General features: G+C 40.1%; 2 protein-coding genes across 3 annotated transcripts; one reads left to right on the forward strand and one right to left on the reverse strand.

The window, feature by feature from the left end:
* The first annotated feature begins 9,009 nt into the window (after positions 1 to 9,009).
* On the forward strand, positions 9,010 to 12,207 carry LOC141604909 (protein NRT1/ PTR FAMILY 5.10-like). 2 transcript variants are annotated; one of them, XM_074423469.1, is made up of 4 exons: positions 9,010 to 9,243; positions 9,430 to 9,647; positions 10,217 to 10,722; positions 11,144 to 12,207. In XM_074423469.1, the coding sequence occupies exons 1-4, from the start codon at positions 9,138 to 9,140 to the stop codon at positions 11,958 to 11,960; spliced, it is 1,647 nt and encodes a 548-aa protein (XP_074279570.1). In that variant the 5' UTR covers positions 9,010 to 9,137; the 3' UTR covers positions 11,961 to 12,207. The 2 variants fall into 2 exon arrangements, with proteins under 2 accessions (XP_074279570.1, XP_074279571.1); XM_074423470.1 differs by having other exon boundaries at positions 9,011 to 9,243; positions 10,217 to 10,716.
* A 1,082-nt stretch (positions 12,208 to 13,289) lies between these two features.
* LOC141604910 (patellin-3) lies at positions 13,290 to 16,667 on the reverse strand. Its single transcript, XM_074423471.1, has 4 exons — positions 15,659 to 16,667; positions 14,117 to 14,241; positions 13,877 to 14,027; positions 13,290 to 13,791 (listed from the first exon to the last, which is right to left on the reverse strand). Exons 1-4 carry the CDS (start codon positions 16,550 to 16,552, stop codon positions 13,537 to 13,539), a joined length of 1,425 nt encoding a protein of 474 aa, XP_074279572.1. The 5' UTR covers positions 16,553 to 16,667; the 3' UTR covers positions 13,290 to 13,536.
* Between the last annotated feature and the right edge of the window lie 1,266 nt (positions 16,668 to 17,933).

Raw genomic sequence — 17,933 nt, forward strand, 5'->3', positions numbered from 1 at the left:
ATTTGAAAACGTATGCGAACCCTCTAGTCGATGGAGTTGGAATTATGCAAAAATCATTTACACAATTTAAATGAGGATTTTTACGAAATCGTTGGTCAAAACATCACTGCACAGGAACTTCCTGACCACAGCCCACTAAAATATTTATTACTCCTAATCCGTATATCATATAAGCATGAAACTAACGCCAAATGAACACTAACTCACGAGGCTATCTCTCATAAAATTTTCATCCATAGGCAATAAACAGAAAAGAAATGGTAGTGAGATCAATTCAAGAGTAAAATCAAACAACGTGTTTCAGCACTAGGTCATTCATTTTCTATGTTTCAAACTCTTACAACCATACTATCGATACCAACTCATCCTAACTCAAATCTCACACTGTACTTTCGTAAACATCTATCCCGTAGAATCCCTTCGCATCTCGATCTACTCCTTACATCTAAATCACGATCGCTATGACTAAAAACATGCAATTCAACAAAGATTTCTAATTACTATCACAAGACTATACTAGCATGGCTTTGGGATCACATAACCGCATATCACTTAGTCATAGTAGTGCCATCAACACATCATTCATACAAATTACTTACCGTAGCATTTATCCTGCAATAATCAATGTATCAATCAATTAACACTTAAGCAACGATATAGGGATTTCATGCTCAACCTCAAGCAACTTTGCTACCCTTTCTCTCATATACACTCAAGGTTTCCGGGGTTAAACGAGAGGGCCGCTGTTCGGTGTGAGGGGGGGCCCCTAACTCATACCTTACCGTAGTGTGCTCCTAACAGTTCTATCCCGGGGTTCATTTTAATTAGACACATCCTATGTTCATTGGGCTCATTGGTTTAGGCCTGAGGATCGTTCTCTCTGATACCACTTTGTAACACCCCGGTTTATGAAAGAGCCTTTAGCAAGACATTCCCTAATAAACCGGACTGTTACCATCTCGGTTTTCCGAGGTAGTGAATAACAAAGTACAACAATACCAAAGTACTTTAAATTAAAACTTAGCGATTACGTGTTTATTACAAATTATCCAACTAAACTTAATATAAGATAAATACAACCCGCAGCGAAAAATAAATTAAGTGATAAAATCTTCTATGTGGTCTAGACTTCTAGGTAGATTGGCCAAGTCCTCACGCATCCCACAGCTCCCAAGTCGGCTAATCTTTAGTACCACAAATCTGCTCCCATTATGGTTCATCACAGGTGTTCACGAATACACGGGGTCAACCACGAGGTTGAGTAGGGAAAACAATGAAACAACAAAATATGATATGCATGCTCCTCCGTCTCCTCCACCTCCATCTCACTCATATCTCATAACCCGAACGCCCAGCCATACCGATCCCCAGAGACTATATATCGACCGTAGTCGATCCGCCTCGCAGGGAGGACACCAGGGCAAGTCCTGCAGAACCCGCCTGGGCCTTATCACAACATCATCATCACCACACCACATCACCACCACATCCTCCATCTCCAATGCATATGAATGCTCAAAGAAATTAATGCAACACAATATGTATGAATCACTGAACTGATAAATCATAAAATCATGCCTTACCCTACCCGATGTTGTGATAACATACTCCATACGATCAATTCAAATCAAGCACATTCCAAAGATATGAAACACAATATGAATCAACAACCACGAAACACGTCAACGTTCACAGCTTGGTCATATGAAACACAACAAGTCAACACAATTTAACAAACACGCTGAAGTCAAGTGTATTTCCCTACCTCAAAGTGCCAAAGAATTCCAATTAAGCGATTTAAGCGGTCAGGAAAATAAAGCAATGAATCTGATTATCGATCCTTCACGAATCCGTCACCTAAAACAATTATAATAATATAATTATCGACTACTAAATATAGAGATATCCCAAAATAGAAACTTTCCCGATATAGTAACTTTCCATTTTAACCAGTCCCGACTCAAAGTCCATCTCTAATTATTGAAACGATTCGGGGATTAAATTAAATAAATTATTTAATTGACTCGGGAATAATTTATTTAGATGACTCGGGAAAATAAATTAATTAATTAAGCATACGATAACTTAACGAATTCCAATGATTAAACAATGACCAAAAACCCGATTCAATTACTAAAATAACCCGTCACTAACATCGCCTCTTCCCTCTCACCCACGCACCACCACCACGCCACCACAGGGCCGTGTCAACCACCACCGTGTCCCCCACTCCGACCCAGCCACCGACAACCACCCCTACTGGGTCGACTCCCACCGGCGAGTCCAACCATGGCCGCCAAAACACCTGGTTCACCACCACGCAACACCAACATCCCATTTTCTCGACTCCCAACCACCGCACCTATTGCCTATCCCCCGCCCAAACCACCACCGTGTCTTGTACACTCGTCAACCCACGAACCAAGACATCGTGACACCACCATTTCGACCTCCCCCGAGTCCATGGTGGTGCCACCCCAAACCTAGCCGTCTAAAACTCGCCTGAACTGCATACATCCACTCGTTTGCTACCCCTGTCGATGCTCCCTTTTACCGCCACTATCACTACCTACAACCACCATAATCACCGCCATTTAACTCGCCCTCTACCACTCTACACCTATACCCAAATCAACAACCCCCATTAACCCCCTTATCGGACCGACACACCCCCAAAACCCCGACATAAAAGAAGAAAAACAGAGAAGGTTAATCTTACCATTTTCCCGCCGCCACAAAGACCACCACGACCACCCTCCGTCGTCGCCAATCACCCCTATCTCTTCCTTGCAGTGCCACCAATACCCAGCTCACTCTCTCTCTCTCTCTCTCAGCGTGAAAGTTGGTGTTTGATGTTGAAGAAAGGAGGGAGGCGGCTGAGTTTAGAGGGAGGCGGGTTGATGGAGTTGTTTAGGGTAGTGTACTATTAGGGTTAGGGTAGTTATTAGGGTTAGGGTTTAGGGTTAATTGGGCTTTAGGTTTAATGGGCTGAACATATATTGGGCCAACTTAAATGGGTCAGCTCACAATTCGCATTTCTTATAAAACCGACTCAATTAACTTAGCTCGATACGACGCGAGTTAAATAAAATAACTTATCATAATTATCGACTCAACAATTTACCCGACCTAATTAATATTATAAAATGTATAATAATTAATATATAATAATATCCGTTTAATTATATCCGTTTAATTCAATAATATAAAAAATACGGGGTATTACATAAACGATTGAAGAAATGCAAAAGACGGCAGCTTGGTCACGAATGTTGATGTCAGCTTCATAAACACGGTAGGCCTCCAAATACCGTCGATACATACAAACAATGGAGTGACAATGACAAGGTGCACTTACGCTCTTACGAAAAGAACGTAGAAAGAAAAGATGAGAAGCAAGACGGAGTCTGCCCTCGGCGGAGATAAAACTCCTATACCTTAGAAATCGCACCCATTGATCATAGGACAAACGAACCAAGAAAACCACCATACAATGAGTAACCCGAACCCCCAGAGACACAAGCACCTCGACACCATCACCGTTTAAAGGCCTTGGCTTACCACAAAAGAGACGATAAAGACTCCCATATAAGGAGATTATTAGCAGAAAAGGACAAAACAGGAAAAGGAAGAACATCACCATTCAAAAACGAGAAGACCACCACCTCTAACCCAACCAACGCCACCACCGAAAACCCAACCTCCACCCTACCCTACACGCCTCAACCAGAAAGGAACAGTCCCCAACAAACATGACCTCACTCCAACCAAGAAGCAGCCGGACGCGACAATCCATCCACAAAGACACGGCCCACCCGCCAATCACAACACCAGATACCGAGACTCCAAATTCCAAACGAAACCCCCCCAGGACCATCGGCACACAAGCAACCCAACCAATCAAACGCACACCAGACCGACAATAAAAGATCGGGACATGGGACCAATCCGGTGGGGGAGGGGGTGAGGGGGAGGGGAACATCAGATCGCCCAAAATCACCACCACTTAACAGAAAACATCACCAAGATGAGCTATGCTCATCGACCAGACACAACAAGAGACCGACGACCGTACAAAACTCCGGTACATACCAGGGGTGGGGGAAGGGGCGAAGGAGAGGGGAAACACCCCTGGAGCGCTTGCGTAGCATTCGATGACAGGACAGGGGAACGCGGAACGGAACGACCTCAGAAAAAGCCACACGAAACACCTTACCAAAACACCGGTCAGAACAGAGGACGATCAGAACAATAAAGGAGCGAAATCAGACCATTGGGGACCGCTATAAAGGGGAAGCATGAACAATCGCCAGAGATGGGTCAAGGAGAGGCCCCATCTCCGGCGCAGGGTAGGGGGAGTAGGGTGGGGAAGTGAGTTGCAAGGGGAGGCGGCGGATCAGACGAAAAAATTAGGGTTTTCTTTTTCTTAGAAAGAGGAGGGAGGTTTTAGAGAGAGACCGCTTGGAACTCACACCTTGCTAATACACACTTTAGCGGAATATATCATATTATCATTTACCAAGTATGTGAAATTAGTAGGTTGATTGGTCAGTCTAAAGTTTAAGGCTGAAATTTACTTTAAAAGAGTTGAAAAAGAGCTAAATGGATCTGAACTGAACTAAACTGAATGAATCTGAACTGAACTGGAGTTGAAGTTAATTTGTGAAGAGATGAGATGAGCTGGATTGAACTAAATGAATCTTAATTGAATTAAACTGAATAGAACTAAGGTCTGTTCTTTTGGATTTAATTTCAGCTTATTTCAGTTCAGTTCGGTTCGGCTATTTTCTTCACAAATTAACTCTTATTTCAGTTCTGTTTCATTAAGTTCAATTCAGCTTTATTAAGTTCAATTCAATTTACTTCGGATATTTTCAATCCAAAAGAACAGAATCTAAATTAAACAAAAATAAACTAAAATTAAGTTACAAAGAACTGAACTGTAGAGGTATACTGTAGAGGTATACTGTATGTTAAATAGTTGAATGCTTGATATGGGTTGCTTGTAGAGATAAAGCAAAGGTGGCCCAAATTTATAAGCTTAAGGGGCCTTTACGTGAATGCTAACATTGCAAAGAGTACATAATTCGTCATTGCATGTATTAGTGATTAGTGAACTGTCTAGTACGTTAATCATTGACTGTTGACTTAATGACTGAGACTTTTCCTTTCAATAAGCAAAATTTATTAGGCCAAAATTAAGATGTTAACTCGGGGCAATCTCCAAAATGAAATAAAGTACCTCACCAATTGCAATTAACACATAAAACCAATATCAAATTAGCAATCTTGAAAGTACCGCTACTCGAGCTTGTCTAGCTCGAACCGAGCAGCCCTAGATTTGTACTCGGCTCGATCACTATCACCCCCAATTGATATTGAACCTTTTTAATTGATAATGTATACGTAGTATGTTTTTTAATTAGAAGAACATTTTCATAGTTTGTTATTTGTGATAGAATTATGTGAAAGGTTTGAATTGTATTAGAATTGCATAAAACACTTTGTACATGGCCTAAACTATTTATACAAAGAATAGAACACAAACTAAACCATAGAAGCCTAATGTTAGACGTAATTACAAGCCAAATCACAAGAGATTGTGAACTAGTGAAACTAGGAAAGAAATAACTAAAGAATAAACACAATATACAAAATGATATGATAGAAATATTATGTGATATTTCCAATACGCCCCGCAAGACGGACGGCGATTGAGAGAGTCCGTTCTAAGGTGTAGACCACACCAACGGTTGTAATTTGTACCGGAGGGGGCTTCGGTGGAGGTTGAAGAGGCATATATATAGTTTGTTTACGAGCCAGACAAGTTGGGAGTTGTAGGAGGCCGTCAATAAGGCTGGTTTGGGCGACAAGAAGCATATAGAGGTTTCTCGAAGTTGGGGTTTCATCGAACATTTGCACAACCTGAACAATGTGAGTGTGCATGGTCATGGGGTTTTGAGGATGGCATGGACAAAAGGGGTTGCCAATTTGCCATGAAAATGAAAGTGTATATGAGAGAGGAATCAGGAAAGGTGGAGAGTGTGATTACTCCATGGTTGAGAAGGTGTTGAGTTGCCATGAAAGTAAACTGTATACCGTTGGAAGTTAAGGCAAGATTTTTTTTTTTTTTTTTTCCTTAAAAAAAAAATTAAGAAAATGCAAGGATTTTTTTTGGTTGGTACGAGAATTTGTTTTTTTTTGTTTTTTTTTTTTTGTTTTTGGGAGAGAAAGGGAAAAATAGTATTTGACTGAGCGAGTTGTGGCCAAATATGTAGAAGTGTTTGGGAGAACGATAAAATTAAAAAGGGTGGTCGTGTGAATGACCAAGTTTGTAAAAGGGTGGTCACGTGGTGACCAAAATTGTAAGGGTGGTTATGGGTGACCAAGTAAGAGGTAGCCGAATATTTGACCGGATTTGTAAAGGGGTGGTTGCGTGGGCAGCCAAAATTGCAAGGAGTTGCCGAGATGACGACAAAGTTTGGTAGAGGGGTGGTCGAGTAGTTGACCAAGTTAATAAAGGGGTGGCCACAAGGGCACAAAGTTTATGAGGGTTGGCCACAGGGCACAAAGTTTGAGAGGGGTGGTCACAAGGACGCCAAAGTTTATGAGGGTGGGTAAAAGTAGGGGTTGATCGTTTAATCCATGGTTAGATGCAATTCTTGGGGTAGCGGAAGATGGATTAAGAGTGGTGGGTGGTGGCAGCGGAAGAGGATCAACTCTTAAGGCGTTAACCTTTATCAAGAGCACGGGGCTCTGATACCATGATAGAATTATGTGAAAGGTTTGAATTGTATTAGAATTGCATAAAACACTTTGTACATGGCCTAAACTATTTATACAAAGAATAGAACACAAACTAAACCATAGAAGCCTAATGTTAGACGTAATTACAAGCCAAATCACAAGAGATTGTGAACTAGTGAAACTAGGAAAGAAATAACTAAAGAATAAACACAATATACAAAATGATATGATAGAAATATTATGTGATATTTCCAATAATTTGTGGGTTCTTTTACTTTTAATTATGAAATAATGTTAACTTAATTAACTTTTTTTTGGGTCAATACATTAATTAACTTCTTTTTAAGGCCACTATATATGAAACTTATAATATGAATAAAATAAAATCATAAATGTAATATAAAATTGGAAGTTTCTAAAATAGCATTCTTTTCCGTTGTAATTAGCAAAAAATTGTGATCGTTTGTGCCATCATTAAATCACTACATATTTTGAATTTGAATTACGGTGCACATTCATCCAATCGCCTAAAAAAGGTCACGTTTAAGACGTGTACTTAAATACTTCTCATTATATACATAATTTTTTTTCTAATTTAATAGGAAGGAAATAATGCATTGGCAAAATAAATCCCACTAGTTCTTGTTCTAGTAAAAACATTTTTTTGTAGTAATCCATGATTTCATACTAATTTGAACGTAATAATCTCAATAAAAATCAAATACTTGATACCTTTCTTAGAATTCTTATAATCAGTATCAATCTTGATTCAACCACTTTTTAGTTTTTATGGCTTTTAAATTATATGGAGTTCATCAATTCTATAAAATTGAATCTAAAAAATTATTTCTTGTGAGCCAAAAAGAAGTCCTGCAGAGGAAAGAGGTAAATATTTTTTGTAGGACTCTAATAATGAAATGGTTGTTGATTTTTCTGTTAAACTAATCGTCACGTGATAATTTAATAAAGTTGTTTACTGAAAATGTTTGTATTAATTTATTCATGTTAATAGTTGTATCTTTGATCATGACCTTTTTCTTACTGAATTAATTTTAGTAATACTCGTGTATAACGTTTAAACAAGAATTATTGTACAAGATTTTACTAGAGTTTTCACCGTCAATTTGAATGAAATATCGACCTTGACACTAGAATCTAGCATTCTAGCCCCTAGGGCGTTTACAGAGGGGTGCAGTTGGTGCATCCACCCACTTTTTTTGAGTTAAAGATCATACTATTAATCATGTCGGTCACGGGTTCAGTATTTCAAATTTCTTAGTTCAAGTCACGGGTTCAACATTCGAAATGAACACTTTTTGTGCAATGTTCTTTTACCATGCCACCTCCTAGAGTTGTTCAACGGTGCGGGCCAACTCAGCCCAGCCCGCATCAGTGTGCCGGTTTTTTCTAGTGCAACCCAAACCAAGCCCGCCCCTTTACCCGTGTTGGACCAGTGCCCCAAATTTCCGGCCCAACCCGGCTTGGCCAGCCAAAAACACTAAAAAAGCATTGTATAGGCCGGGCCCGAGCCAGACATTATGGAGCCCAGCCCAACCCGACCCTTTTTTAGTGCTGGGCCTGGGCCACAAAGTGATAGTCCAGCCCGCCCCCAGCCCAACCCAGTGTACACCTCTACCACCTCCCATGGTCCAAAAACTTAAATTCTCCGCACTTAATTTCGTTAACGCATCCTATCGACCGAATTCTAAAAACGTATCTGATCTTAACCCGTTAGTTTCATGTCAGTGTCACCATTACCAATTTACCATGAACAAAATGCACGCCATTTGGTTTCCTACATAATTGCACACCTTTATAGTGTAATACATGACCATATTTTTGTGGAGAACAAAAGGATCTAGACTCACCAAAATCAGAAACCATTATCAATTGGTCTCCCTTGTGACGGGTTACCATTTGTGGCAGATATTTTGTGAGATAAAATGGTAACAAAATGGGTTAGTGGAGAAAGGGGACCACATGAATAGTGTTGCAGAGAGAAAAAAAGTGAGTACTTTGTGAGGTAAAATGGTATCCGTCACTCAAGAGTGACAGATAGGTCCCGTCACAAACAAGAATTTGGGAACCATTATTACGTGCTTAATTATTGTATATAACTTTTGAAGAACACGTTCACACAATCTTTTTTTTATACCAACCGATTTAACCAGAATTGGAATCATGTATTCTGAGTGATTAATGACGTAGAGTGATAAAATTCTTTACTACTTGTATTTAAACCCTTGCATTTTTGAAGTCGAGCTCAAGCTTAGTCTCGAAACATATACGGAGTATGCTGAGGGCGAGTCTTATGCCAACTCGACTAAATACTTACGGTTACGACGTCAATTGTGAATTGTGTTTTTTCAGGTGAGTTTCTCCACATTCTCATGGATCAACGAAACGATCCCACCGTCTCCGGCTGTATTGACTACAAGCGCCGCCCTGCACTCCGGTCAAAGCACGGGAAATGGAGATCCTCTGCTTTCATCATAGGTAACTTTACTTCGTTCGCCTTAGTTTACTTTATTACTAAAAGAAGTGCATCTGTATAAGAACTTTTTTTACGAACTGTGAAACATTCATTTAAAATGACCAGTGCGTTCTCGTGCGTTAATTTAATGAACACCGTCTTACAAGAGACTTGCTCATGACATTATTTCGTATTTGGTCCATATATAGGAGTGGAAATGGCAGAGAGACTTGCATATTTTGGGATAGCAGCAAACCTAATACAATTCTTGACTGGAAAGTTAGGACAGTCGACGGCAACGGCTGCTACAAATGTTAGCACATGGACTGGGATTTCCTTACTGCTTCCTATCTTTGGGGCTCTTATGGCTGATTCCTTTCTCGGCAAATATTACACCGTCGTCCTTTCGTCCATCATCTACATCTTGGTTAGTCCCATTCTTCTTCTTCTTCTTCTTCTTCTTCTGCACGAAGACTTAAGATGTCCCTTATTATATGGCAATCGGGTCAGTCGGGTCGGGTTTGGGTCAGGTCACGTCGGGTTGGGTCATATCGGGTCAGTATACCCTTTCGGGTCGAGTCGGGTCAAATGATACATCGGGTCGAGTCGGGTTTAGTTTTTAACCTATTATTTGGTTTAATTACTAAGTCAAACATATAAATCTAAACACAAAATCACTTCCATTTTGATCAAAATTAAGCTTGATAATTGTCGGGTCATCAATTTGATCGGGTCAGCATCGAGTCGGGTCAATATCGGGTCGGGGTTCGGGTCACTGATAATCGGGTCGCGTCGGGTTACGGGTCGGTTTCGGGTCGCGATATTTCGGGGTCCTGTCAGATCGGGTTCGGGGTCGGGTCGGGTCAAACTTGTCAGCTCTATATACGTAGTACCTCATTTAGTAATAGCAATAACGACTAGTCGACTACTCTTATGTTAAAACATACTGGTATATACTGATTGCATCTCGAAAACTTGTGGTTGCCAAAAAATCAGGGACTCGGCTTGCTAACGCTTACAGCAACGTTGCCTTCTCTCGGCCGTTCAATTGAGTTGCAGTCAACAATATTCTTCATTGCCCTATATATGGTGGCGCTCGGACAAGGCGGGCACAAGCCTTGTGTTCAAGCTTTCGGGGCAGATCAATTTGACGGAGAAGATCCTGAGGAACGTAAAGCTAAAAGTTCCTTCTTTAACTGGTGGTATTGCGGGTCATGTATAGGTAGTATAACCGGTACAGCAGTCATGAGCTATACTCAGGACAATCTTAGCTGGGGCCTCGGCTTTGGCATTCCTTGCATTCTCTTGGTCGTTTCCCTTCTGGTATTTATGGCTGGAACGTATACTTATCGTTTCAGTACACAGCGGGAAGGCCATAGTCCGTTTAGAAGGATCGGAAGGGTGATCATGGTCGCCGCAAGAAACTGGCGTTTGCCACATCAAGATGAAGGTCTTCTTACGACTCAGACCTATAACAGTAAATCGCGGATTTACAGGTACAAGTAAGGATCTAACCCTACTGTTAGGAAAATGAGTTGGCGCAACCGGGTGACACCCAACTCAGCGCCACCCTCTCACATGCAATAAGTGGGGACCCTTTCAATAAAGGATGCATGTGAGAGGGTGGCGCCCTATCATTATATCATGATCACGTAAATCTTAACCCGTTGCTTGAACTCTTAAGTTCAGAGCAAGGACTAAAGGCAAACTTGACCTAACCCGTTTAAAAAAAAACATAAAATACGATTTTAAATAATACTCGTATACAATTACTCGAGACAAGCCTAGTCAGGGTGTTTAACCAAAACTAGGTCTGAACACGTATTAACCGTATCTAACTCGAGACAACCCTAGTCAGGGAGTCGGGGTGTCTCACTCTAACAATGGGACCTAATTAATGAGACGACGTCTTGAATTCATCAGGTTCCTCGACAAAGCTTTGATTGAACCTTTAAACCCCGGAGAAGGAAGAGCTTGCAGCGAGAAAGAGGTAGAGGAAGCAAAGGCGATACTAAGGCTATTTCCGATATGGGCAGCAACATTACTGTTTGCAATGCTTATTTCGCAGCCACAAACTTTTTTCATCAAGCAAGGTGTGACATTGGACCGATCAATCGGATCAAAATTCGAAATACCACCAGCCGCATTGACAGGATTTATCCCTGTTTGCATAGTCTTATTCGTTCCTATATATGATCGGCTCATTGTGCCTTTAGCTCAAACCTCAACCGGACAACCTGCAGGAATAACAATGCTCCAAAGAATAGGAGCAGGGATGCTCATCTCCATTGTTGCTATGGTAGTCGCCGCTCTTGTGGAAATGAAGAGGCTTAAGACCGCTTCAGAGCACGGGTTGGTCGATTCCCCAAAAGCAAGACTCCCAATGAGTGTTGCGTGGTTGCTTCCACAATGCGCCTTATTCGGGATTTCTGATGGATTTACAATGGTCGGTTTGCAAGAATTTTTCTACGATCAGGTCCCGGACGAGCTCCGGAGTGTTGGATTGGGTTTATATATGGGTATCTTTGGCACCGGGAGTATTTTAAGTGGCGCTCTTATTTCGGTCATTGACCAAGTGACTAGTAAAGATGGTCGACAAAGTTGGTTCTCGAATAATTTGAATCAAGGGCATCTCGACTACTTCTATTGGTTGCTCGCTGGTATAAGTGCTCTAGGGCTGATGCTTTTCATGTATTTTGCAAAGTCCTACATCTACAACAAGAGCAAGGCTCGGGTTTAATGGTGTCGCTTTGCAACGTATTTAGCAACGTAACAAAGTTGGGTTGTAAATGAGACGAGGGTACGCACCAGCCTACAAGCCCTCAAACTATGTTAGACGAAACTCAGCACAGCAAGACCTTCCTCGGAAAAACTTGCTGGGCTTGTTTTTCATGTAGAAATATTATATGCTACCCCGTATTTGTATTAGAAACTTAAAATAAAGACGTCTAAATCAAGCACGCTAAACATCATATTCTCCAACCAAACCCGAGCTTCAATATTTTAGGCTCGACGTGTTTCATCCTCAAAATCGACTTCATTACTCCTAAAACATCCCAAAATCCTCACCTTACTCTAGTCCAATCCCGTCTTAAAATTACGATAAAGCGGGACAAACTCGTCCCTCTTTTCCCTTCATTATTACTAGTAGCCGTGCTAGGAGGACAAGAGTGACAAAGGAATGCACAGCCACTAATTGTCTTGCATCAGCCGCTAATCATTTCAATAGACTTTAAGCAAGAATATTAGGCATATAATAAAGTTAGTCCTACAAGTAATAATAATACCTTAACAAAAGCATCACTACTATCAAAAAATCTCATTGAAGACGGCACGTAAAGTGACGGATACCATTTCCTCTCACAAATGACCTAAATAGAGGAGAGAGGGAAGCACATGGGGGGTGCCCCCACCTTGTCCCCCTATCCGTTTTGTGAGTGGCATTACCCGTCACTTGCTCCGACCCGTCTTCAGCAAGACTAACTGATTATTTACTTTATAATAGATTGATAATCAATGGACAACGGTATCTTACTCCGTAAGATCAGGGTATTTTGTAACGACGTGGTTAGTCGTTAGATAGTGTCGGCGCACCAAACACTAACTTATTTAAGATCTGAATGACAGATGACTTGCTACTTTGCTAGTGCTATCTCAACGAACAAATAAATTAAGCAAAATTTTCAAGGAAAGGACGACGACATACAATGATTAACCCACTTGAATGAGACCTCGACGTAATATTTGGAAAGATCCTCATTTGAGACCGTTTATGACAAAAAAAAAAAGTAATGAAAAAATAATAAATAAAATAGTGAGTCGGGGAAAAAAAATTCTCACCTCAATAACTGTACTCGTGGCTTCAAGGCTCCTGCATATGCCAGTGTCCGATTCTTCCCTTGTGCTATAAACAAGCAGAGGATGTTTCGTTTCCAAATGACACGTAACGAAATATTTCTAATGGATCCACTCATCAACATGGCATAAAAAAACCATAGTGACAAATGCCGCGTAAACTATTGGCATATTCGACAGGAAACAAAATGGACACGCAAAAAAAAGTTTCAAATTGCGGAAAAATGATTCAAATAAACATTCAAAAGGGAACAAATATATCCATCAAAAACATATAATGTATACAAACATACCCGTTCTTTACAATCGACAAACACGCTATACCAGTAACTCCCAAAGGATCCACTTAACGACATGTCATCTCCGAGCAAAACACAAGGATCCAATTAAACTTTTGAAAGGAACAACAACTTGCAGTCCAAAAGAAGCTCATAACAAAGAGGAATATATTTTGCTTCTTATCAATCAGACAACGGAAGTACCTTGTACCTGTAGAGAAGCCTCTTTTTCTTGAAAGTCGGGTTGTCAACTGTGAGTATTATCCTACCCAAATCACTGACCTTAAAGCTTCCTGATATTACAGGGTCGTCATTAGCCGCCATTTTGGTTGCTTTTTGGATTATCACAGTGTAACCAGTTTCGGCGTTGGGGGAAAATTCAGCACTGTATGTCACTTCCCACCCCACGACTCGAAGCTCCCAGACGATGACACATGTCTGCAATATCAAGAACATCTCGTTGGAAATGAATATATACAATTAATTGCCGATTTAGCTGGATTATGCAAATTTCTGAACTTACCTCAGAACATATGATTTCAACAAATTGCTTAGTTGTGGGTTTTAGATTGATTATAGTTGCTGTATCGTCCACAGTGAATTCTGGATTGCAGTCACAATAGTCAACACTCAAGCCACCATACTGGATTGGAACTTGCTCGGGAGATATATACCTGATACACCCAAGATACGAATTTGTTATTTCTCCGACCAACGAAATAATTGATTTGAATGAGAGGGGTTAGTAGAGTTTTAGACTGACTTGAAAAGGGTTTCAGCAGTTTTTGACGGACTGGCGAATACAAACTTGCTCTTGGTCCGCTGGGTCATGAACGGGCTCATCATGGTGTAGAATGCCACATAATACCATGGCACATTGATGAACACCTAATAATACACCATAAAGTATAAAACAATCTCTCAGAAACTTTACTTTTACCAAGATACACACATGAAACATACATAGAATTCTTCATGACAACATTTTCAAGCTAAAGTCGGGAAATAAACTCCGAGCATAGACCCTCAACGACTCCACCGATGAGAATAATCTTTCAAATGCTCGACAAAAAAAGAAGCTTTTGCTGGTTAAGAAAAAGCTACCTTTCGCAAAGAAAGGCTCTAAATTCACCAAACTGTGAAGTAGCAGAAAACTAAATTTCGGAATCAAAATGGATTCTTAGAAACTCACATGTTTCCACACAATGTTTCAGTTTTAATCACAAACAAATGCTCAATAGAATCTACTATCGCCATCTGCATCTAAATATGGAATCCACATCCACTATCAATCATAACTTCACTTACTTTAGCCATACGAAGAATCCCGAGTTCATAACAACAAAGACACAATCCCAAATACACATATTTCACAAGTCATAACTACATACGGAGTAGATAGTATTGCACAGATTACAGATATACCAATTGCAAAAGTTCAAAAAACAATAAATTCATACAAACATACCTAAAATAACAATTTATCACTTGTGTCACGTATTTTTCGGGATAATTATCCTGAAGCAATCCGATATAATTTGATGATAGCAACAACTATATTTTGCACATGTAGACAACTTTACACCTAACACATGGTAACAACTAACAAACTAAGCAAACTGGCAATGTCATTCATTGGGTTAAATAACAATTTAACACTTGCGCCACGCTTAAAATCCAAACCTGTTTAGCAACAAATTCGAAATAATTATCCTCAAGCAATCCGATATAATTTCATGATATCAACAACTATATTTTGCACATGTATTCAACTTTCCACCTAACATATACATATGGTAAGTTGGTAACAACTAACAAACTAGGCAAACTGGCAAAGTCATTAATTGGGGTACTCCTAAAAGCGATTAGAAATCGGAATCCAAATAAAATTGAATAACAATTTAACACTTGCGCCACCTTCAAAATCCAAACCTATTTGCCAACAAACTGGCAAGTCATTAATTGGGATACTCCTAAAAGAGATTAGAAATAAATCAGAATCCAAATAAATTCAAACAACAAATTAACACTTGCGCCACGTTCAAAATCCAAACCTCCTTAGCAACAAACTGGCAAGGAAGTCATTAATTGGGGTGCTCATAGAAGCGATTAGAAATAAATCAGAATCCAAATAAATTCAAACAACAAATTAACACTTGCGCCACGTTCAAAATCCAAACCTCCCTAGCAACAAACTGGCAAATCATTAATTAGGGGTACTCTTAAAAACGATTAGAAATAAATCGGAATCCAAATAAATTCAAACAACAAATTAACACTTGCGCCACGAATAAAACCACCAAACCTGTTTAGCAACAAATTCAGGATAATTATCCTGAAGCAACCCAAGCGCTTGCCTAGTAGCAAGCCTCAACTCTCTTTTCCCAGGACCAGGAGCATTCTTCAAATCATTAACCTGAAAAATAGTATTTACCCCACCCGCAGTAAAATCAAGCTCTCTAATACTCTTCTCCAAAAACCGAATCCTCCACCTCAAAAACCTTCCTCGTTTCTCTTCACTCGAAAACGTCTTAACATACAACTCTTTATTCTGAAACTCGCCATACACGTTATAACAAACCGGGTGTCCGTCCCTATCGTGTCCATGCATGAACACAACTTTGTCCAAGTCATCACCTAAGTCGTCTTGTAAGAGGGTTTCGATGTCGAAGCTGGTTCGCCAGGTTAAGGTGGATTTTAGCATTGCGAGTGCTTCAATTGGTTTAAAATCCCGTGCACGGAGGAATTTTAGGAGGATTACGTCACTGCGGTCGTCTTCGAGTAATGGGATTCCCCATATTGATGGTGTGGTGGTGGTGGTTGTTGAGGTGGTTGCTGCGGTGGTTGGGAGGAGTGTTGAGGTTGAGATTGCGGTTGAGATTAGGGTTTTGAGTTCGGTTAGGGATTTTCGTTGGTGGTCGGAAAGATCGATAAAGAGGTTGCTTTCTACTTTGAATGATACTGCTGGTTGTATGAAGGATCTCTTTTCTTTTGATGGTGATTCGGTTATAGGTTCGGGTGGAGGGTTGGTTTCCGGTTCGGGTGGAGGAGTGGTTTCAGGTTCGGGTGGTGTGTCGGTAGGAGGTTCGGATGGAGGGTGGGGTTCAGTGGTAGGTTCATTTGGTGAGGTAGTAGGTTCGGGTTCGGGTGCGGGGGCGAGGGTAGGAGTGGGGGTGGGTTCGGGTTGAGGTTCGGACATGATTGAGGGAGAAGGAGAGGTGAAGGGAAGGGAAGAAGATGAAGGAATCCAAGGGAAGGAGAGGGAGGGAGTAATATAAGAGGAGCACGTGGGAGATGTGGACGACAGATTTAGAAGGACGGTAAAGACAGTGGAGTAAGTCTTGCTTAAAACGGGTTGGATTTTAAGACGGGTTGTTGTGTGAGAGGAAATGGGTAGAAGGGACAAAGGTGGGACCTCCCATGTGCTCTCCACTCACCCTAAATGGGTATTTTGTGAGAGAATATGGTATCCGTCTTATTAATAAGACGGATACCTTGGTCTGAAATAAGAATTGGTGAAGACAGTGAGACTATAGTCATCTTGTCTGTACACTCTACATCCTTATTTTGTCGTTTTTGCGTTTGGGATATTAGACAGTGTGTGACTGTTGGACTTTTGTGTGAGCATAAATAGTTATTTTTGTGACGGATATATTCGTTACAAAGTTATAATGAGTTAAATTATTATTTACGATTATTTTAAAATGTACCTAATAGGTTAATAAATACTCGTATGACTTAGAAATCTGAAAAATTGTTTTATTATTTCAATTTTCCATGATATTTATTGTTAAACTTTTCTTTTAAAGATTATTAACATGTGTCTTAGGACACATTTTAGAAAAAAAAAAAATCATTTATTTATATGGGTGGATAAAAATAACTCCTTACTCCCATTCTCCCAATGCACTTCTATGCTAGGTAGCACGGACACTCCTCCTAAGTAGCCGTCCCGTGTCCGACACCGTGTCCGACACCCGGACACCCGACACTCGTCGGACACCTGCCTAAACATGTTATAGTTTAGACGAGCAATAAAATGTCAAAAGAGATTGATTAGAAGATGGGTTTGGCTGAAAAATGAGAATTAGTTATAGTCAAGGTCAAAGTTTAACTTCACTTGTTTAAATTTAATATCAAATACATTAAAAAAATAAAATCATTCGTTATTTATAACCATAAAATATATATTTTATTAAATTTAAATAGCGTGTCCCGTGTCCTAAATTTCATGGGATGCCGTATCACGTGTCCGTGTCGTGTCCGTATCCGTGTCCGTGTCCGTTTTGGTGCTACCTAGCTTCTATGTTATGCGTATTTTATATGTGAGTGATATTTGACCTTTTGTTATAAGCTTGTGACTGATATTGTCTATTATAAGGAAGACTTATTTGTCCGAGTGTGTAAATTGGTGGTTGGAGTATTTTTATAATGAACAATGACCATTCCATGTTAAAAAATGAAAAAATGAATAATAGTTTATGATAATAAAAAGTGATCAATAATTAATACAAGCTCCATTCCCAGTCCTATCCCCGGTCATTTATTTACCTATTCCATTTTAGTTATCTCAATCAATT

The sequence above is a fragment of the Silene latifolia genome, chromosome 10 (assembly GCF_048544455.1).
Source record: "Silene latifolia isolate original U9 population chromosome 10, ASM4854445v1, whole genome shotgun sequence".
In the NCBI taxonomy this organism is placed as follows: Eukaryota; Viridiplantae; Streptophyta; class Magnoliopsida; order Caryophyllales; family Caryophyllaceae; genus Silene; species Silene latifolia.

Bases quoted from the DNA above. Each gene is read 5' to 3' on its own strand.
- LOC141604909 (XM_074423469.1), top strand. From the start codon at position 9,138: ATGGATCAACGAAACGATCCCACCGTCTCCGGCTGTATTGACTACAAG. The intron at 9,648-10,216 runs GTTAGTCCCATT...CCAAAAAATCAG, and splicing joins CGTCCATCATCTACATCTTG to GGACTCGGCTTGCTAACGCT. The intron at 10,723-11,143 runs GTAAGGATCTAA...TGAATTCATCAG, and splicing joins TCGCGGATTTACAGGTACAA to GTTCCTCGACAAAGCTTTGA.
- LOC141604910 (XM_074423471.1), bottom strand. From the start codon at position 16,552: ATGTCCGAACCTCAACCCGAACCCACCCCCACTCCTACCCTCGCCCCC. The intron at 14,028-14,116 runs GTCAGTCTAAAA...TGGGTGTATCAG, and splicing joins ACTGCTGAAACCCTTTTCAA to GTATATATCTCCCGAGCAAG. The intron at 13,792-13,876 runs GTAAGTTCAGAA...TTGATATTGCAG, and splicing joins TTGAAATCATATGTTCTGAG to ACATGTGTCATCGTCTGGGA.